At 44.6% G+C, this 22,320-nt stretch overlaps 1 protein-coding gene across 1 annotated transcript; it reads right to left on the reverse strand.

Annotated features, from left to right (window-relative positions):
- Positions 1 to 17,348: 17,348 nt before the first annotated feature.
- Positions 17,349 to 21,990, reverse strand: LOC123146310 (protein BTR1). Its single transcript, XM_044565938.1, has 7 exons — positions 21,694 to 21,990; positions 21,112 to 21,590; positions 20,892 to 20,986; positions 20,365 to 20,545; positions 18,763 to 18,888; positions 18,072 to 18,133; positions 17,349 to 17,948 (listed from the first exon to the last, which is right to left on the reverse strand). The coding sequence occupies exons 1-7, from the start codon at positions 21,890 to 21,892 to the stop codon at positions 17,771 to 17,773; spliced, it is 1,320 nt and encodes a 439-aa protein (XP_044421873.1). The 5' UTR covers positions 21,893 to 21,990; the 3' UTR covers positions 17,349 to 17,770.
- Positions 21,991 to 22,320: the final 330 nt, after the last annotated feature.

Consider the following 22,320-nt stretch of genomic DNA (forward strand, 5'->3'; position numbering starts at 1 on the left):
CTCACCAGCGACGATGGAGTAGCAGCGGCGGTAGGGTTTGAGAGGCTCGAGCGAGAGAGAGAGAGGTCGAGCGAAGTAAAGGAAGTGAGGAAGGGGTGAGGGGGTATTTATACTCACAGTGAAAAACTGTTCGCCCGAAGATTTAGGACGAACGTGCCCCTGACCCTTCTCATTCGCTTAACATGTGTCACCCACGTGCTGAGAAGTGTAGATCGTGTTAGATCGTGGGTGAATAGATAAGTCTTATCGTGGGATACGTGACGGTTTGAGTGGTAAAACCGAAAATTTGGATAAGATTAGTTTTAAAGTTCCGTTCGCAAATTCTTAAGCTGTCAGGACACAGTGAAGATTTTGAACGAGTTTCAAATAGAACGCACATGAAGAATTTGTGAATAGATTGGGTTGAGTATAGCATAGAGGGGGGAGGGTCCGATCACATTCACTTAGCAGAAAATGCAACTTGAAGAAATAGCCATAAGTGAATGTTGTAGAGGACATAAATCTATATATATATATATATATATATATATATATATATATATATATATATATATATATATATAGCTAATGAAGAAAAACAACGGAAACAGTGAAGATTTTGCAAAGTTGAAGAATTTGAAAAACTGAAGAATTTCAAAACTAAGGAAATTCAAAAATGAAGATTTTCAACTTTGGTGGTGGCGTGACCCACCGTATAAGAATGATGATTTCAGACACCGCGTACAATTGTCGTAGGGTTCTAAAAATCAAATTCTACATTAATTTGTTCACACTTAGAGTGTTATTCTTCATTGATTGAAGAAAAATGTTTCTTCATGTGTTGCACATCTAAGTCATCAATTTTGCATAAGTGTTAGGATGAGTGTCCTTTTTCAAAGAACATTCGAAGACTCTAAGATATTTAGCTCACACCGCAACTTGCTAAATCTCTTCTCATCCAAGGGCTTTGTGAAGATATTAGCCAGCTGTTCTTCAGTCTTCATGTGCTCGATGGAGATGTCGCCCTTCAACACATGATCACGAAGAAAATGATGACGAATATGAATGTGCTTTGTCTTCGAATGCTGAACTGGGTTGTGAGCAATCTTGATTGCACTCTCATTGTCACAGAGGAGAGGCACATTCTTCACGTTGATGCCATAGTCCTTGAGGGTTTGCTTCATCCATAGCAGTTGAGCACAGCAAGAACCAGCAGCAATGTACTCAGCCTCTGCAGTAGACAGTGATACGCAGTTCTGTTTCTTCGAGGACAAACAGACCAAAGATCGTCCAAGGAAATGACAAGTACCAGATGTTGACTTGCGGTCCACACGATCACCAGCATAGTCAGAGTCAGAGTATCCAATGAGATCAAAAGTAGAGCCCTTGGGGTACCATAATCCTAGTGTTGGTGTGTGAGCTAGATATTGAAGAATATGCTTCATAGCATTATGGTGTGATTCCTTCGGTGCAGCTTGAAATTGGGCATACATGCAAACACTAAGCATTATATCTGGCCTAGATGCACATAAGTACAATAAGGAACCAATCATGGAGTGGTATACCTTGTGATCAAAGTCAATACCATTTTCATCAGTGCATAGATGGCCATTTGTGGGCATAGGAATTTTGACGCCTTTACAATCTTGCATGCCGAATTTCCTCAGAACATCCTTGAGGTATTCTCCTGAGATATGAATATGCCATTGTGCTGTTGACGAATTTGAAGACCTAAGAATAATTTCAACTCTCCCATCATAGACATTTGATATTCTTCACTCATCATATAGGCAAATTCATCACTATAACGTTGGTCAGTACAGCCAAAGATAATATCATCAATGTATATTTGGCACACAAACAGTTCACCATCATAAGATTTAGTAAAGAGAGTAGGGTCGAGTGAACCGGGTGTGAAGCCATTCTTCATGAAGAATTCCTTCAAAGTGTCATACCACGCCCGAGGGGCTTGCTTGAGGCCATACATGGCCTTGTTGAGTCTGAAGACTTTGTCAGGATTCTTTGGATCTTCAAAACCTGGGGGTTGAGCAACATACACTTCTTCCTCAAGCTTACCATTGAGGAATGCACTTTTCACATCCATTTGTTGTAAGATAATATTATGATAGTTAGCATAAGCAAGTAATATGGGAATAGCCTCAAGTCTAGCAACAGGTGCAAAAGTTTCATCGAAATCAATTCCTTCAACCTGTGTGTAGCCTTGAGCTACAAGTCGTGCCTTATTCCTCACCACAAGGCCATTTTCATCTTGCTTGTTGCGGTAGATCCACTTCGTGCCAATGATATTATGCTTGCGAGGATCTGGACGTTTGACCAGTTCCCAGACATTGTTGAGCTCGAACTGATGTAATTCTTCTTGCATGGCCTGAATCCACTCAGGCTCCAGAAATGCTTCATCTACCTTAGTGGGCTCTGTGATAGAGACAAAAGCATAGTGCCCACAAAAGTTAGATAAATGTGAAGCTTTTGAGCGTGTGAGAGGACCTGGCGCTCGAATGTCATCGATGATCTTTTCAACTTGCACTTCTTTTGCAATGCGAGGATGAGCTGGTTGTCGTTGAGGAATTTGACAAGCACTTTCTTCAGCACCATTTTCTTTAGTGTTTTCATTAGGTGCACCAGCTCAATTTTCTTCACGTTCTGGAATGAATTCTTCAGTAGATTCTTCGGTAGGAATAACATCCTCAGTAGCCTTGAACTTGATAGAATCCTCGGGTGTTGGTTCATCTATCACAGAAGGTAGGTGCTCTCTTTGCGAGCCATTAGTTTCATCGAACCGCACATCTACAGTTTCAACAACCTTGTGAAGAACGTTGTTGAAGACTCTGTAGGTGTGCGAGTCCTTTCCGTAACCAAGCATAAAACCTTCATGTGCTTTTAGTGCAAATTTAGAATTGCGATGAGGATCTCTAATCCAACATTTTACATCGAAGACTTTGAAATAACTCACATTGGGTTTCTTGTTAGTGAGGAGTTCATAGGCAGTCTTCTTGAAGAATTTGTGAAGATATACCCAATTGATGACGTGGCACGCAGTATCAATTGCCTCAATCCAGAAACGACGAGGCGTCTTGTATTCATCAAGCATAGTGCGAGCCATTTCAGCGAGGGTTCTGTTCTTGCGCTCCATAACGCCATTCTGTTGAGGAGTATAAGGAGCGGATAACTCGTGAGTAATACCAAGTTCATCAAGATAGCCATCAAGACCGGTATTCTTGAACTCAGCCCCATTGTCAGTTCTGATGTGCTTGATCTTCACACCAAAGTTGGTTGAAGCCCTCGAGGAAAATCGTTTGAAGATTTCCTGCACTTCATGTTTGTAAGTAACAATGTGTACCCATGTGTAACGAGAATAGTCATCAACAATAACAAGGCCATATAGAGATGCATCATTTGAAACAACAGAATAATGATTAGGACCAAAGAGATCCATGTGAAGCAATTCGAATGGACGAGTAGTGGTCATGATAGTCTTTGCAGGATGCTTGGTCTTTGTCATCTTTCCAGCTTCACAAGCTCCGCATAAGTGATCCTTGAGGAATTTGACATTCTCAATGCCAATGACATGCTTCTTCTTTGCAAGCGTGTTCAGATTCCTCATGCCAGCGTGACCAAGTCGTCGATGCCATAGCCAGCCTTCTGAAGCTTTTGCCAGTAAGCACATGGCTGGTTGTGGTCCTGTAGAGAAATCAACAATATACAGATCTCCTCTCCTAAAGCCTTCGAAGACTTTGGAATGGTCAGCTTCCATGATCACAACACAATGATATCTTCCAAAGACAACAACCATATCGAGATCACAAAGCATTGAGACAGACACGAGGTTGTATCCTAAGGACTCGACAAGCATGACTTTGTCCATGTGTCGATCCTTTGAGATCGCAACCTTACCTAGACCCAATACCTGACTTTTGCCTCTGTCAGCGAAGATGATGTGCTTCAGATGTGACGGTGATAAGGGAGCATCCATCAATAGGTTCTTGTCACCAGTCATGTGATTTGTACATCCACTATCGAGGACCCACTCGTTTGCTTTGGGCTGATCATCCTTGGCACCCTTTGCCATGAAGCAATAGGTGGGAGCGTAGTCATCATTATCTTCATCAGCGTTGTTGGTGTTGCCATTTTCTTCAAAATTGAAGATAGACTTGCTGACAAATGCGGTAGCAAGAGCTAGACTTTCCACACCTGACTCAGACTCCTCGGATGCCTCCTCTTCCTCATGTTCCTCAGATTCAGCTTCAGAGTCCATTTCCTTGCCAATGAATGCCTGAGCCTTCTTGGAGCTGCTCTTCTTGTGAGATGAAGACTTTGAGGATTTTGATGATGAAGACTTTGAGGATTTCTTCTTCTTCTTGGCATCATCAGAACTGTAATCCTTGTATTTCTTCTTCTTTAATTCCTTGTCCAGCCGAGGACAATCTTGAATGTAGTGACCAGGCTTCTTGCATTTGTGGCATAGCCTTCTCTTATAGTCACTTGATGAGGAATCACTGCTCCTTGAGGTTTTTCCAAAGCGACCACGTCATGAGAACTTCTGGAACTTCTTCACGAGCAGTGCTAGCTCCTGGCTCAATTCTTCAGGATCACCAAGGCTACTACCAGAGTCTTCACATTCAGATTCAGACACATCCTTGGCCTTCAGGGCACGTGCTTTGCCATAGCTTGAACCATATGTTGGGAATGTAGTAATTTCAAAATTTTCCTACGCACACGCAAGATCATGGTGATGCATAGCAACGAGAGGGGAGAGTGTCCATCCACGTACCCTCGTAGACCGTAAGCGGAAGGGTTATGACAACGCGGTTGATGTACTCGTACGTCTTCACGATCCGACCGATCCAAGCACCGAACGTACGGCACCTCCGAATTCAGCACACGTTCAGCTCGATGACGATCCCCGGGCTCCGATCCAGCAAAGCTTCGGGGATGAGTTCCGTCAGCACGACGGCGTGGTGGCGATGATGATGTTCTACCGGCACAGGGCTTCGCCTAAACTCCGCAACGATATGACCGAGGTGGAATATGGTGGAGGGGGAACCGCACACGGCTAAGGAACGATCCGTAGATCAACTTGTGTGTCTATGGGGTGCCCCCTGCCCCCGTATATAAAGGAGGGAGGGGGGAGGCCGGCCGGCCCTTGTTGGGCGCGCCAGGAGGAGGAGTCCTCCTCCTAGTAGGAGTAGGACTCCTCCTTTCCTACTCCTACTAGGAGGGGAAGGAAGGGGGAGAGGAGGGGAAGGAAAGAGGGGGGCGCCCCCCCCCTAGTCCAATTCGGACCAGAGGCAGAGGGGGGGCGCGGCCCTTCCTGGCCGCCCCTCTCTCTTCCCACCAAGGCCCATGTGGCCCATTAACTCTCCGGGGGGGGGGGGTTCCGGTAACCCTCCGGCACTCCGGTTTTCTCCGAAATCACCCAGAACACTTCCGGTGTCCGAATATAGTCGTCCAATATATCAATCTTTATATCTCGACCATTTCGAGACTCCTCGTCATGTCCGTGATCACATCCGGGACTCCGAACAAACTTTGGTACATCAAAACTTGTAAACTCATAATAAAACTGTCATCGTAACGTTAAGCGTGCGGACCCTACGGGTTCGGGAACTATGTAGACATGACCTAGAACTATTCTCGGTCAATAACGAATAGAGGAACCTGGATGCCCATATTGGTTCCTACATATTCTACGAAGATCTTTATCGGTCAAACCGCATAACAACATACGTTGTTCCCTTTGTCATCGGTATGTTACTTGCTTGAGATTTGATCGTCGGTATCCAATACCTAGTTCAATCTCGTTACAGGCAAGTCTCTTTACTCGTTCTGTAACACATCATCTTATAACTAACTCATTAGTTACAATGCTTGCAAGGCTTAGGTGATGAGTATTACCGAGAGGGCCCAGAGATACCTCTCCGACAATCGGAGTGACAAAACCTAATCTCGAATTATGCCAACCCAACATGTACCTTCGGAAACACCTGTAGAGCACCTTTATAATCACCCAGTTACGTTGTGACGTTTGTAGCACACAAAGTGTTCTTCCGGTAAACGTGAGTTTCACAATCTCATAGTTGGAGGAACTTTGTATAAGTCATGAAGAAAGCAATAGCAACATACTAAACGATCAAGTGCTAGGCTAACGGAATGGGTCATGTCAATCACATCATTCTCCTAATGATGTGATCCCATTAATCAAATGACAACACATGTCTATGGTTAGGAAACATAACCATCTTTGATTAATGAGCTAGTCAAGTAGAGGCATACTAGTGACTTTATGTTTGTCTATGTATTCACACGTGTATCATGTTTCCGGTTAATACAATTCTAGCATGAATAATAAACATTTATCATGATATGAGGAAATAAATAATAACTTTATTATTGCCTCTAGGGCATATTTCCTTCAGTCTCCCACTTGCACTAGAGTCAATAATCTAGATTACATAGTAATGATTCTAACACCCATGGAGTCTTGGTGCTGATCATGTTTTGCTCGTGAGAGAGGCTTAGTCAACGGGTCTGCAACATTCAGATCCGTATGTATCTTGCAAATCTCTATGTCTCCCACTTGGACTTGGTCCCGAATGGAATTGAAGCGTCTCTTGATGTGCTTGGTCCTCTTGTGAAATCTGGATTCCTTTGCCAAGGCAATTGCACCAGTATTGTCACAGAAGATCTTCATTGGTCCCGATGCACTAGGTATGACACCTAGATCGGAAATGAACTCCTTCATCCAGACTCCTTCATTTGCTGCTTCCGAAGCAGCTATGTACTCCGCTTCACATGTAGATCCCGCTACGACGCTTTGTTTAGAACTGCACCAACTTACAGCTCCACCGTTTAATAAAAACACGTATCCGGTTTGCGATTTAGAATCGTCCGGATCAGTGTCAAAGCTTGCATCGACGTAACCGTTTACGACTAGCTCTTTGTCACCTCCATATACGAGAAACATATCCTTAGTCCTTTTCAGGTATTTCAGGATGTTCTTGACCGCTGTCCAGTGATCCACTCCTGGATTACCTTGGTACCTTCCTGTCAAGCTTATTGCTAAGCATACGTCAAGTCTGGTACACAGCATTGCATACATGATAGAGCCTATGGCTGAAGCATAGGGAACATTTTTCATTTTCTCTCTATCTTCTGCTGTGGTCGGGCATTGAGTTTGACTCAACTTCACACCTTGTAGCACAGGCAAGAATCCTTTCTTTGCCTGATCCATTTTGAACTTTTTCAAAATTTTGTCAAGGTATGTGCTTTGTGAAAGTCCTATTAAGCGTCTTGATTTATCTCTATAGATCTTGATGCCCAATATGTAAGCAGCTTCATCGAGGTCTTTCATTGAAAAACTTTTATTCAAGTATCCTTTTATGCTATCCAGAAATTCTATATCATTTCCAATTAATAATATGTCATCTACATATAAAATTAGAAATGCTACAGAGCTCCCACTCACTTTCTTGTAAATACAGGCTTCTCCAAAAGTCTGTATAAAACCATATGCTTTGATCACACTATCAAAGCGTTTATTCCATCTCCAAAAGGTCTTCTTAAAGATCCATTTATTCTCAATGGCTTGCCGATCATTGGGCAAGTCAACCAAAGTCCATACTTTGTTTTCATACATGGATCCCATCTTAGATTTCATGGCTTCTAGCCATTTTGCGGAATCCGGGCTCATCATCGCTTCCTCATAGTTCGTAGGTTCATCATGGTCAAGTAACATGACTTCCAGAATAGGATTACCGTACCACTCTGGTGCGGATCTTACTCTGGTAGACCTACGAGGTTCAGTAGAAACTTGATCTGAAGTTTCATGATCATTATCATTAGCTTCCTCACTAATTGGTGTAGTTGTCATAGGAACTGGTTCTCGCGATGAACTACTTTCCAATAAGGGAGTAGATACAGTTATCTCGTCAAGTTCTACTTTCCTCCCACTCACTTCTTTCGAGAGAAACTCCTTCTCTAGAAAGGATCCATTCTTGGCAACGAATGTCTTGCCTTCGGATCTGTGATAGAAGGTGTACCCAATAGTCTCTTTTGGTTATCCTATGAAGACACATTTCTCCGATTTAGGTTCGAGCTTATCTGGTTGAAGTTTCTTCACATAAGCATCGCAGCCCCAAACTTTAAGAAACGACAACTTTGGTTTCTTGCCAAACCACAGTTCATAAGGCGTCGTTTCAATGGATTTTGATGGTGCCCTATTTAACGTGAATGCGGCTGTCTCTAAAGCATAACCCCAAAATGATAGCGGTAAATCAGTAAGAGACATCATAGATCGCACCATATCAAGTAAAGTACGATTACGACGTTCGGACACACCATTTCGTTGTGGTGTTCCAGGTGGCGTGAGTTGCGAAACTATTCCACATTGTTTCAAGTGTAGGCCAAACTCATAACTCAAATATTCTCCTCCACGATCAGATCGTAGAAACTTTATTTTCTTGTTACGATGATTTTCCACTTCACTCTGAAATTCTTTGAACTTTTCAAATGTTTCAGACTTGTGTTTCATCAAGTAGATATACCCATATCTGCTCAAATCATCTGTGAAGGTGAGAAAATAACGATACCCGCCGCGAGCCTCAACATTCATTGGGCCACAAACATCAGTATGTATGATTTCCAACAAATCAGTTGCTCGCTCCATAGTTCTGGAGAACGGTGTTTTAGTCATCTTGCCCAAAAGGCACGGTTCGCAAGTACCAAGTGATTCATAATCAAGTGATTCCAAAAGTCCATCGGTATGGAGTTTCTTCATGCGCTTTACACCGATATGACCCAAACGGCAGCGCCACAAATAAGTTGCACTATCATTATTAACTCTGCATCTTTTGGTTTCAACACTATGAATATGTGTATCATTACTATCGAGATTTAATAAAAATAGACCACTCTTCAAGGGTTCATGACCATAAAAGATATTACTCATATAAATAGAACAACCATTATTCTTTGATTTAAATGAATAACCGTCTCGCATCAAACAAGATCCAGATATAATGTTCATGCTCAACGCTGGCACCAAATAACAATTATTCAGGTCTAAAACTAATCCCGAAGGTAGATGTAGAGGTAGCATGCCGACCGCGATCACATCGACTTTGGAACCGTTTCCCACACGCATCGTCACCTCGTCCTTGGCCAGTGCTCGCTTATTCCGTAGTCCCTGTTTCGAGTTGCAAATATTAGCAACAGAACCAGTATCAAATACCCAGGTGCTACTACGAGCTCTAGTTAGGTACACATCAATAACATGTATATCACATATACCTTTGTTCACTTTGCCATCCTTCTTATCCGCCAAATACTTGGGGCAGTTCCGCTTCCAGTGACCAGTCTGCTTGCAGTAGAAGCACTCAGTTTCAGGCTTAGGTCTAGATTTGGGTTTCTTCTCTTGAGCAGCAACTTGCTTGCTGTTCTTCTTGAAGTTCCCCTTCTTCCCTTTGCCCTTTTTCTTGAAACTAGTGGTCTTGTTGACCATCAACACTTGATGCTCCTTCTTGATTTCTACCTCCGCAGCTTTTAGCATTGCGAAGAGCTCGGGAATAGTCTTGTTCATCCCTTGCATATTATAGTTCATCACAAAGCTCTTGTAGCTTGGTGGCAGTGATTGGAGAATTCTGTCAATGACGCTATCATCCGGAAGATTAACTCCCAGTTGAATCAAGTGATTATTATACCCAGACATTTTGAGTATACGTTCACTGACAGAACTATTCTCCTCCATCTTGCAGCTGTAGAACTTATTGGAGACTTCATATCTCTCAATCCGGGCATTTGCTTGAAATATTAACTTCAACTCCTGGAACATCTCATATGCTCCATGACGTTCAAAACGTCGTTGAAGACCCGGTTCTAAGCCGTAAAGCATGGCACACTGAACTATAGAGTAGTCATCAGCTTTGCTCTGCCAGACGTTCTTAACGTCGTCAGTTGCATCAGCAGCAGGCCTGGCACCCAGCGGTGCTTCCAGGATGTAACTTTTCTGTGCAGCAATGAGGATAATCCTCAGGTTACGGACCCAGTCCGTGTAATTGCTACCATCATCTTTCAACTTTGCTTTCTCAAGGAACGCATTAAAATTCAACGGAACAACAGCACGAGCCATCTATCTACAAACAAACATAGACAAGCAAAATACTATCAGGTACTAAGTTCATGATAAATTTAAGTTCAATTAATCATATTACTTAAGAACTCCCACTTAAACAGACATCTCTCTACTCATCTAAGTGATCACGTGATCCAAATCAACTAAACCATAACCGATCATCACGTGAGATGGAGTAGTTTTAAATGGTGAACATCACTATGTTGATCATATCTACTATATGATTCACGCTCGACCTTTCAGTCTCCGTGTTCCGAGGCCATATCTGCATATGCTAGGCTCGTCAAGTTTAACCTAAGTATTCTGCGTGTGCAAAACTGGCTTGCACCCGTTGTAGATGGACGTAGAGCTTATCACACCCGATCATCACGTGGTGTCTGGGCACGATGAACTTTGGCAATGGTGCATACTCAGAGAGAACACTTCTTGATAATTTTAGTGAGAGATCATCTTAAAATGCTATCGTCAATCAAAGCAAGATAAGATGCATAAAGGATAAACATCACATGCAATCAATATAAGTCATATGATATGGCCATCATCATCTTGTGCTTGTGATCTCCATCTCTGAAGCATCGTCATGATCACCATCGTCACCGGTGCGACACCTTGATCTTCATCGTAGCATCGTTGTCGTCTCGCCAACTATTGCTTCTACGACTATTGCTACCACTTAGTGATAAAGTAAAGCAATTACAGGGCGTTTGCATTTCATACAATAAAGCGACAACCATATGGCTCCTGCCAGTTGTCGATAACTTCGGTTACAAAACATGATCATCTCATACAATAAAATATAGCATCACGTCTTGACCATATCACATCACAACATGCCCTGCAAAAACAAGTTAGACGTCCTCTACTTTGTTGTTGCAAATTTTACGTGGTTGCTACGGGCTTTTAGCAAGAACCGTTCTTACCTACGCATAAAAACCACAACGATAGTTTGTCAAGTTGGTGCTGTTTTAACCTTCGCAAGGACCGGGCGTAGCCACACTCGATTCAGCTAAAGTGAGAGAGACAGACACCCGCCAGCCACCTTTAAGCACGAATGCTCGCAACGGTGAAACCAGTCTCGCGTAAACGTACGCATAATGTTGGTCCGGGCCGCTTCGTCTCACAATACCGCCGAACCAAAGTATGACATGCTGGTAAGCAGTATGACTTGTATCGCCCACAACTCACTTGTGTTCTACTCGTGCATATAACATCAACGCATAAAACCAGGCTCGGATGCCACTGTTGGGAACGTAGTAATTTCAAAATTTTCCTACGCACACGCAAGATCATGGTGATGCATAGCAACGAGAGGGGAGAGTGTCTGTCCACGTACCCTCGTAGACCGTAAGCGGAAGCGTTATGACAACGCGGTTGATGTAGTCGTACGTCTTCACGATCCGACCGATCCAAGCACCGAACGTACGGCACCTCCGAATTCAGCACATGTTCAGCTCGATGACGATCCCCGGGCTCCGATCCAGCAAAGCTTCGGGGATGAGTTCCGTCAGCATGACGGCGTGGTGACGATGATGATGTTCTACCGGCGCAGGGCTTCGCCTAAACTCCACGACGATATGACCGAGGTGGAATATGGTGGAGGGGGGCACCGCACACGGCTAAGGAACGATCCGTAGATCAACTTGTGTGTCTATGGGGTGCCCCCTGCCCCTTATATAAAGGAGGGAGGGGGGAGGCCGGCCGGCCCTTGTTGGGCGCGCCAGGAGGAGGAGTCCTCCTCCTAGTAGGAGTAGGACTCCTCCTTTCCTACTCCTACTAGGAGGGGAAGGAAGGGGGAGAGGAGGGGAAGGAAAGAGGGGGCGCCCCCCCCCCCCTCCTAGTCCAATTCGGACCAAAGGGAGAGGGGGCGCGCGGCCCTTCCTGGCCGCCCCTCTCTCTTCCCACCAAGGCCCATGTGGCCCATTAACTCTCCGGGGGGGTTCCGGTAACCCTCCGGCACTCCGGTTTTCTCCGAAATCACCCGGAACACTTCCGGTGTCCGAATATAGTCGTCCAATATATCAATCTTTATGTCTCGACCATTTCGAGACTCCTCGTCATGTCCGTGATCACATCCGGGACTCCGAACAAACTTCGGTACATCAAAACTTGTAAACTCATAATAAAACTGTCATCGTAACGTTAAGCGTGTAGACCCTACGGGTTCAAGAACTATGTAGACATGACCTAGAACTATTCTCGGTCAACAACCAATAGCGGAACCTGGATGCCCATATTGGTTCCTACATATTCTACGAAGATCTTTATCAGTCAAACCGCATAACAACATACATTGTTCCCTTTGTCATCGGTATGTTACTTGCCCGAGATTTGATCGTCGGTATCCAATACCTAGTTCAATCTCGTTACCGGCAAGTCTCTTTACTCGTTCTGTAACACATCATCTTATAACTAACTCATTAGTTACAATGCTTGCAAGGCTTAGGTGATGAGTATTACCGAGAGGGCCCAGAGATACCTCTCTGACAATCGGAGTGACAAAACCTAATCTTGAATTATGCCAACCCAACATGTACCTTCGGAAACACCTGTAGAGAACCTTTATAATCACCCAGTTACGTTGTGACGTTTGTAGCACACAAAGTGTTCTTCCGGTAAACGTGAGTTGCACAATCTCATAGTTGCAGGAACTTTGTATAAGTCATGAAGAAAGCAATAGCAACATACTAAACGATCAAGTGCTAGGCTAACGGAATGGGTCATGTCAATCACATCATTCTCCTAATGATGTGATCCCATTAATCAAATGACAACACATGTCTATGGTTAGGAAACATAACCATCTTTGATTAATGAGCTAGTCAAGTAGAGGCATACTAGTGACTTTATGTTTGTCTATGTATTCACACGTGTATCATGTTTCCGGTTAATACAATTCTAGCATGAATAATAAACATTTATCATGATATGAGGAAATAAATAATAACTTTATTATTGCCTCTAGGGCATATTTCCTTCACCATAGAGGTCTCTCTTTTCAGCAAGCTGGAACTCATGAGTATTTAGCCTCTCGAGGATATCAGCGGGATCAAGTGACTTGTAATCAGCATGCTCTTGTATCATCAGTGCCAGAGTATCAAATGAGGAATCTAGCAATCTCAGCAATTTCTTCACCACCTCATGGTCGGTGATGTCAGTGGCACCAAGCGCTTGAAGCTCATTTGAGATGTCAGTGAGGCGATCGAAGGTTTGCTGAACAATTTCATTGTCGAGTCTTTTGAAGCGGTTGAAGAGATTGCGAAGAACGTCAACACGAGAGTCACGTTGAGTTGAGACTCCTTCGTTTACTTTGGAGAGCCTATCCCAGATAAGCTTAGGAGTTTCCAAAGCACTCACTCTACCATACTGCCCTTTACTCAGATGACCACATATGATATTCTTCGCTTGAGAATCGAGTTGCTTGAATCTCTTCACATCAGCAGCATTCAGGGAAGGTGTGACTGAGGGAACACCATTTTCCACAACGTACCAGAGATCGTTGTCAATTGCTTCAAGATGCATTCGCATCTTATTCTTCCAGTAGGGGTAGTCTGTGCCATCGAAGGTAGGACACCCAGTGGAGACCTTGATCATACCTGCGGTCGGCATAACTAGAACTCCAAGTGGTTAAACCAAAATCACACAGAACAAGGGAGTACTTTGCTCTGATACCAATTGAAAGTGCGTTATATCGACTAGAGGGGGGGTGAATAGGCGATTTTTATGAATTTTTCACTGAGAAATTTGCCGGTGAGGAAATTCCTTAGCGAAGAACTACTTGCAGCGGAATAAGTACTCAGAAGTAAGCATAACAAGATACAGACATAGTCATCATGATGAAATGAAGACAAACACAGAGTACAGAAAGCATAATCACAGGATAACACAAGATGAAGACAAACAGACTGAAGAAATTGAACTGAGGAAATTGAGAAAGTCTTCAGTCGAAGTCTTCAAACACAGATATGAACAATTACTCAACACAGTAATGAGGAAATGAAAGAGTTGAGGAAATAGAACCAGTTAGGTTGGTGAAGACAATGATTTGGTAGACCAGTACCAGCTGCTGTCTTAGTTGTACGTCTGGTTGGAGCGGCTGAGTATTTAAACTCGAGGACACATAGTCCCGGACACCCAGTCGCTGAGCACGCAGCTCAGGACACCAAGTCCTCACCGTATTCTCCTTGAACTAAGGTCACACAGACCTCGTCCAATCACTCGTGGTAAGTCTTCAGGCGACTTCCAAATCTTCACAGACTCGGTCACTCGGCGATCCACAATTCCTCTTGGATGCTCTAGACATGACGCCTAACCGTCTGGAAGAAGCACAGTCTTAAACAAGCATCGGATCCACGCAGGATCAATCTCTTCAGTGATGCTCAATCACTTTGGGTTTGTAGGTGTTTGGGTTTGGGTTTTCCTCACTCGATGATTTTCGCTCAAAGTCCTCGGAGGATGGGTTGCTCTCAAATGACAAGTGTCAGTTTCTCTTGGAGCAGCCAACCAGCTAGTGGTTGTAGGGGGCGGCTATTTATAGCCTAGGGAGCAGCCCGACATGATAAGACATAAATGCCCTTGTCTGATATGACCGTTAGGTGGATAAGATATTTTGGGACAGCTGGTGCGTAGCACAGCAACGGTCGGAAATTTGACTATCAAATTCCTCAGGGCGATTATGTTCCTCACTGTGTAGGCAATCCGCACTGGCGAATTCCTAACTCCTCAGTCAGAACAAATTCCTCAGCGACCAGAAGAACTTCGTCTCTGTCACTGAAGAAATTGACTGAACTGTATGAGATTTCCAAAGGCTTCACTCGAAGGGGTTGGTAGGTGTAGGATTTTGAGTTGAGCATCATGTGGAAATTTTTCCTTAGTATTTCCTCGACCTCCTTTAACAGTACGGTGTTTCCTATGACTCAAGAAAGAGAAAAACAAAACTATGAAAATGAAGTCTTCAAGCTTCATATTCCTCGCATGAATATCAAGTCTTCACGGACACACCAATTTCTTCACTTTCAAAGTCTTCATGAAAGTCTTCAGGAATACCAAAATCTTCAGTCGAAGATATTCATTTTTAGGGGTCGACTTTCCCTGTAAATATCAAACTCCTCATAGACTTATAGACCTGTGTACACTCATAAACACATTAGTCCTTTAACCTATAAGTCTTCAATACACCAAAATCACTAAGGAGCACTAGATGCACTTACAAACAGGTAGAAGTTTTAAAATTTTGACTTGGGACAAATACTAGATGTACACTTGTTCATGGACGAAGGGAGTAGTTCTGTTCCCACAGACCCTTAGAAAAAGTTTTGTTCCCACAGACGACGCGGCAGCCTGACCCTCTGCCGATGGCGACTAGCGGGCATGCTTTCGGTAGAGGATACAGACAAGCCGTGTAGTGTTGTACCCGCAACCGCCGGTGGGGAGGAGCGACGGGAAAGTGACGCACAGAGGGTGGGGATGGCATCGTTGTTGAGGCCGCCGTGGTCGTCGACGTCGAGGAGGAGAACACGCCAGTGTAGCAATTGGCTCGAACAACCTCAATCACTGAGCCTAAGTTGAATCCCATCCAACTCTCAATTTGCAATCGTTGATTTGGTGGTTTAATTTTGTTGTGATATCTCCAACTGAATGTGTAGCCGGCTAGCCGCTATCTCGATTCATAAAGAAATAGCCGTGGATGACAATGAGGTGTGAAGATCTGCTTGATTTCGTTAGTAGAAAAGCAACAAATGAATTATCTTTTAATTGGTGGTTGTTTTATCAGTTATGGAAATGAAATTGGGAGCTTGAGCTCCTTTGATAAAAAAAAACCTTTGAAATGTATGCAATAGAGCATTCTATATTAGGGTGGAATTTTTTTTTTTTGAACACCCAATGTTGAATTCCTGGATCCGCCACTGCAAATAACCTCCTTCTTTTACCCACTATCCTTAGGTCCTTCAACCACGATCACGATCTTCTTGCCGTGATGCAGATTTGCCCTATAGCGGCCACGAAGCACCCTGCCGACCCTAAACCCTCTCCCTACACCGACCATGAAGCACCCTCCGTCGGCCCCTCTGCCTCCGCCGGCCCTAAACCCTCTAGCTTCACCGGCTGCATCGTTGCCTCTCGTAACAGCTGATCTCGCCGTTCCTCTGTCGCATAACATGCCTCAGCCTTCTCTTTGTCTTGTACAGGTAAGCATTGAGTTCGTTACTATGCTTGTTTTCCTTCCTAGATTGATACTTCTGAATCATATGAATCTCTCTGTTTGCCAATTCTCATCACATTGTAGCATGTACAGCTCTTGCCGACAACAGGCTATATTTGCTTTGTTAACTGTAATTCAACCTTCTCCAATGAGTCGTCGTTCTTTTTGGTCGAAATGCGACCAAATCTATTCTTTTCGGGCATCTCAGTGCCAAAGGGGAAGCAATGTTCTTCCAGGATGGAGTCCTGTCATGGTAGAGCGTAGAGGTCTCGCCCGAACAAGTGGTCTTGTCCCTGGCGACGGCAAGATTTGTTCAGCTCAGGAGCAGTTTGGACCCAATTACTTTTTCTTTTTCTCAGGTCCTCTTTGGAAATTTTAGGAACTTGTGCGTTATTTCCTACTCCCTCCGTCCCATAGTGTCAAAAAACGTCTTACATTATGGGACGGAGGGAGTAGTATTTTGTTAGGGTCATGTTTGTAAGATGTACTGCCACACCGATTTTATTTAATGCAGTTTTTAGTTTATTTTCTAATTTCCCACTCTTGTTGTGGAAAAAAAAATGTTTGCATCTCATATTCTCATATGATTTTAGTTAATTGAAAAAATCCCACTGGAACCACAAAATAAGAAACTCTTGTTCAAGACAAAAAGGTTTGCATCTCATACTCTTGTTGACGCGTGTTGTGGTGATTCATGAAATTTCTGGTATTGAACAACAGCCAACATGTTGCTAGTTGGACCCATGAAATTCTGGTGTGGGAAGGCAATGCATTTAGGACTTCCAAAAGATGAAACTAAATCCCCCACATTTCCAAAAAAAAATATGTCTAGATACATCACCTTTTATTCATTTCGATGACAAGTATTTCCGGACGGAGGGAGTAATTTGCAAATTCAGTTGAACGAACAAAAAACAAACATCAAGGCAAGGCAACATTCGGGGGAGATAAGATTCTAGTATCAAACACATTTGGTGTGTTGAATTCCAGATCATCCAACTCATGCATCATCCAGGCAAAACATGCAAGATCCCAAATGTAATATTAAAAAAAATGAGACCAGCCAAAGGGCTAACCCTCGTTGGCATTTTTTTATAGGAGAAAATCCGCGAGCACCACGCGTCCAAGCCGGGACTTGAACTCGGGTGGGCTGGCAGCAACCTCAGCTGCCCAGCCAACGGGTTGGCAAGATCCCAAATGTAATGTTAACAAGCAAAATTGGTCAAGCAGCATTGACCAGCAGAACCTAGCCATCCCATCATCACTGATCCCCATCAATTTACCTGACTGATCCATTGAACTAGCGATTGATTTGATTAATCACCACCTATACCAAAGACGCAAAACTCTAGTGCTTCGATTGATTCCTGTGCAGTGTTTGAGCTGTCTGTCTGTCCGTCACTGACTACCTACCACCATTCTACTACAACTGTATCACACTCTCCTCACTCAGATTCAGCCGATGCATCAGCATCCTCCTCATCCAGCCTGCTAAGCAGACCCTTGCCACTTCTGCCCTCCGCCCTCCGCCCCGTGAAGTTGCCGCTGGCCACGGAGACGCAGTGCATGATAATCGCCTCAGCTGCGCGGATCGCCTCTGATGTGCCCCTCATAGTCACCTCCCTGCATCACACACCCAATGTTATTAGGTTACATACATACGGTACAGGCGACTTGGTTTCGCAAATTGAAGTCATGCATCTTTGGCCCCCGCACACGCAAAGAACAGAAACTGAGCACGGCTACCTGTCGCGGGTCCCGGGTATGAACTCCCCCTTGCCTGAGATGTCGATCCATGCTCCGCTAACCTGAACTCCAAAGAAAATCTCAATGATCACCCAAAATATCCACTGCCATGCATACATATGTATAAGTTTGATAAGAAGAGGAAAGACAAAATAAAGACCTCAACACCAATTAAAACATCCAGGAATACTTACTACACCATGCACGCATGTTCCTAGTGCACATGCTCTGATGGGGAGCTTAGCTAACGCCAACGTGCTTTAACAGGTTCCTTGTGCCAGGCCTCACATCTCATGACCCAAACAAACCCCACCCATCATATGACTGACAAACTAACCTTCTGCCTTGTACGCGTGGCACACAGTAGTCCAGTACTTAAGTTCCTTCAATTCCTTCCAACTGGTGCAAAACCCATATGGTGCCATATAGTGTGTTCACAAGGAATACTGCTACCCTCTTCTTGCTGTAAGTAACTTGCTTTACTTAGGCACCGCATATATATAGGACCACATGACGACAGTAACCCAAACAAAACCAGCTTTCCTTAACACAACTCATCTAGGAGGACGCAACACCTCTAGAGAAGTTTGGTCAAAAAACAAGATTCCCGGGCACTGTACAGATACTTCATGTTAGACAGTTACGTGGAAGAAGGACGTGTTACATGACTGTTTGTGATGAACAAGGATACCTTGCTGATCTCATTGATAATCCTTCCACCACGACCAATAACAGCACCCATATGCTCATCAGCAACACTAATAGTGACAGATTCTTGGGCATCCTTGTTGACAGGTGATCTCATTGGAGTGTTTGGCTGAACAAATCAAGAGAAAAGGTTGAGATTGCACAAAAGGCCCGGACCATTTGGTTAACTGTACATATTAAACACTAAATAATGTTCTTCACAAATAATTTTACATCCAGTATGCAAGATTAGTAAGAGATAATTTCAAACTTATTTACCAAAGGATGCATGGAAAAGACCTTTATGTTAGTCAGTTTATTTATTTTTTGTTACAGACGAAATTAGTAGGCCTAGCACCGCTAGCAATTATTTCAGTTAGGGAGCCAATGTTCTGTAATTTACCCAGTTTCTTGATATGAAACTCCTACAGGGAGTACAGAAAAGAAACCTTTCATAGTGAATGCAAGTAAATTTCGATGAACAGATCATACGTACTGCTAGTTGGTACATATAATTTATATATTATATGAAATTGCAGTGAGTTCTGGAAAAAGAAATTGTCCAGCTTGTGGAAGGATGGGGTGAGAATGAACCAACAAGGAACAGTTGATCGATGAGAGCCAAAGATAAGTTGAAATGCCTTATGAATGCTCAGGGATCTCATCTATTCCAGATACTGAAGTTGACAAACCGTGTAGTAAAAAAATCAGAAAGTAGTGGCTTGAGAAGTTTACTGCTTCTAGCAGTAATATTATTTTTGAAAAATTACTGGAAGAGGTGGGAGGGGTTGTCCAAGGAGATGCTTTCGTAGTGAACAGTATGTGAACTGTCGGCTTGGGACTGCGTGGGGAGTAGAATAGGGGGGCGTATACTATGTAGGCTGCTAGGGGGAGGTGCGTTGTAGCCTGTGAGACATTTATGTTGTTCTTTGCTGGTTGATGCTGATGAAGATTGAGAGAGCTCTAGTTTGACCATGGTGAGGTGTGGAATCAAACTATGGGAAATTGATGCCAAGGGGATGCGACATAACTAAATTGCAGGTGCTACGTTTAAAGGAAAGACAGACAAATGCACATAAGTGTTCAGAACAGGTATTTAATTTTCATTCATCACCCTTGTTGGTCCACCTTGAATTACGCAGGGGGGATAGATTAAAATTATAATATTAATTATATCTAGTAGGCTGGGAAATAATATCCAGATTCTAAAGATTTGAGCTAGAAACTGGACAATTGCATGCATTCTCCTGGCTAGTATTACAACGGGGGTTAGGGTAGATAAATTAGCTACAATATGATATACTTATTAGATCTAATAAGCAAAGCATTACTAATCTGGTCCGTTTGTTGTATTGTACAGATTAGAACTAAAACTTGGATCACAGGATGATCTAGTACAGCTATTGCAATTGAAATCTGGTCCAATTGAAGGCATCGGTGGAGCAGGTAATTAAATGTGATAGGAGCTGTACACAGGGTAATCACTGTCTGCGCCTATAATACGAATTAATACAGCTTGTATACGACGACTTCACATAGAATAATTCGTTTTTATTAATTCAGGGAAGGGATACTGAAGACGGACGGTGTGGGGTGGAGGAGTTACCATAGCAGCTGCACAGGGAAACAAATAACGAATGTCCTCTAGCAGCTCGAATATTATCAGAAATACTGCTCGCAATCGATTATCCAAGGGCCCTGTGATGGTGACCAGCCTGTCGTTGAAGCCATAGGAGCTGTTCTGTGGTGAGACCTGAATTGCAGTTTCTGAAGCTTCAGTGAATGACCTAGTCAGCAATAAAGAAGGATGTGTGTAAGTGTGTTGGCTTCCACAACTCAGGCCAGCAAAGGATGGCGAAAACACAAGAAAAAGGCCACAGCCTGACTAGAAGAGCACCACACACATCACAATTCACAAGCATAACAGAGAAGTAGGAATGTATTTACTACATTTCCAAACAAGGCAAAACAATGCGGTAAATCCAATCAAGCACGCATGGGTACACAAGGCGGAACACACACGCACGGTTCATTAATCAGAGATGCAGCAAGCATAGCATGATAGGCGATGCACGAAGTCGACGGACGCACATGAATCTAAAAGATGAAGAAAAGGAGGGAAAACATATATACTTGATAACAGATCCTCCTTTGCCAATCAGCGCGCCGCAGCAGGGCTGAGGCACCACCAGCACTAGCGTGGCCTCAGAGTCGGACGCCTGGTCACCCTGAGAGAAGCAATGATCAAATTGAGAGGATGAAATCACCTCACTTGCTAGGGGAATTCAGCAAGTGTAGTTTGTTGTTGCCCTGAACAATGAAGAGTGAAGAGATATATAGGCAGATGTAAAACCTGAACCTGGTAGAGTAGGAGCCTTTGGAGGAGTAGCTCCATGGCCTCCATGACCTGGCTGAGGAGGCCGTAGACGAGCACAACCCTGCGGTCAGTGCCGGGGAGGAGCTGGTCGTGGCGGGAGAGCCTGACCCGGGCGCCGGAGCGGGCCTCAATGGCAGCAATGGTGGACCCGCCCGCCCCGATGATGAGCCCGGCCTCGGCGTGGGTGACGAGGAACCTCGCGTGCGTTCGCTTGTTCACGCCGGCGAGATCATCGTCATCTGGTTCCGAGCCACGCGTGGAACCACTCGCAGGTGTGATGAGCGGGGAATGCGGCTGGGTACCTTGGTGACCATGGGAGGAGACGGTGGAGGCCGGCGGCGACGGATCTACGGTGCGGGGGGCGGACCCAGGCTTCCCGGCGGTGAGGGTGAGCCCCGCCTCCGCGAGCGACAGCAGGGACACGGCGCGCGTCAGGTCGTCGCTGCCGCCGTCTTCTGGGCCCGGCGGAACATCAGGAGCATGAATCGAATGGAATCTGAAGGGAAGGAGACGGGATGGAGAAGCAAATCTGGTGAGGAGGCGGATGCGGCTGGGTACCTTGGTCGCCGCCGTCGTCGGAGATGGTGGACGGCGAGGGTTCCATGCCGGCCTTCCCGACGGGGCGGCCCTCCTCCGCGCGCGTCGGCTGCTTGTCGCTCCCCCACCCGCTGCCGCCGTCGTATGGGTCCGGGGCGGGCGCGCCGGGTGAAGGCGAGCGGCGGTGGCCGTCGTCGTCGGCGGCGGGGACGGGATTCATGGCGGCGCGGAGAGGATGGCGGCGGCGGCGGCGGCGGCGGCGGGAGGATGGTGGCGAAAACGCTAGAAAAAGGCCACAGCCTGTGAAGAGGAACGGGCCCGCAGGTCAGCCAACATTTTACACTCACCCGTGAAATGCATTTTTCATGTTTTATTTATTTTGTACTCGTATTACGGATGCTTACATTTCATTCTAGACTAGATAAGATCACTACTTATGGATCTGAAAATACTACGTCAGAGGTACCTATTTTGCACTTCTCCAAATAAGCTAAAAATTAACGGACAATTGTTTTGAAACATATAAAAATTACTGGAGCAAATAACTACCGAAGGGGGCCACCCTGGTGACCACAAGACACCAAGGCGCACCTGGCCCCTGGTGGGTGGTGGACTGGTGGGCAGCCCAGCCCAGCCCAGCCCTGGTGG

The sequence above is a fragment of the Triticum aestivum genome, chromosome 1B, assembly GCF_018294505.1.
Source record: "Triticum aestivum cultivar Chinese Spring chromosome 1B, IWGSC CS RefSeq v2.1, whole genome shotgun sequence".
NCBI classification, from domain to species: domain Eukaryota; kingdom Viridiplantae; phylum Streptophyta; class Magnoliopsida; order Poales; family Poaceae; genus Triticum; species Triticum aestivum.

Coding starts and splice junctions, on each gene's coding strand:
- LOC123146310 (XM_044565938.1), bottom strand. CDS start 21,892: ATGAATCCCGTCCCCGCCGCCGACGACGACGGCCACCGCCGCTCGCCT. Junction 18,889..20,364: donor TTCCCTGTGCAGCTGCTATG/GTAACTCCTCCA, acceptor TGATTTGTTCAG/CCAAACACTCCAATGAGATC. Junction 17,949..18,071: donor ATACCCGGGACCCGCGACAG/GTAGCCGTGCTC, acceptor TGTGTGATGCAG/GGAGGTGACTATGAGGGGCA.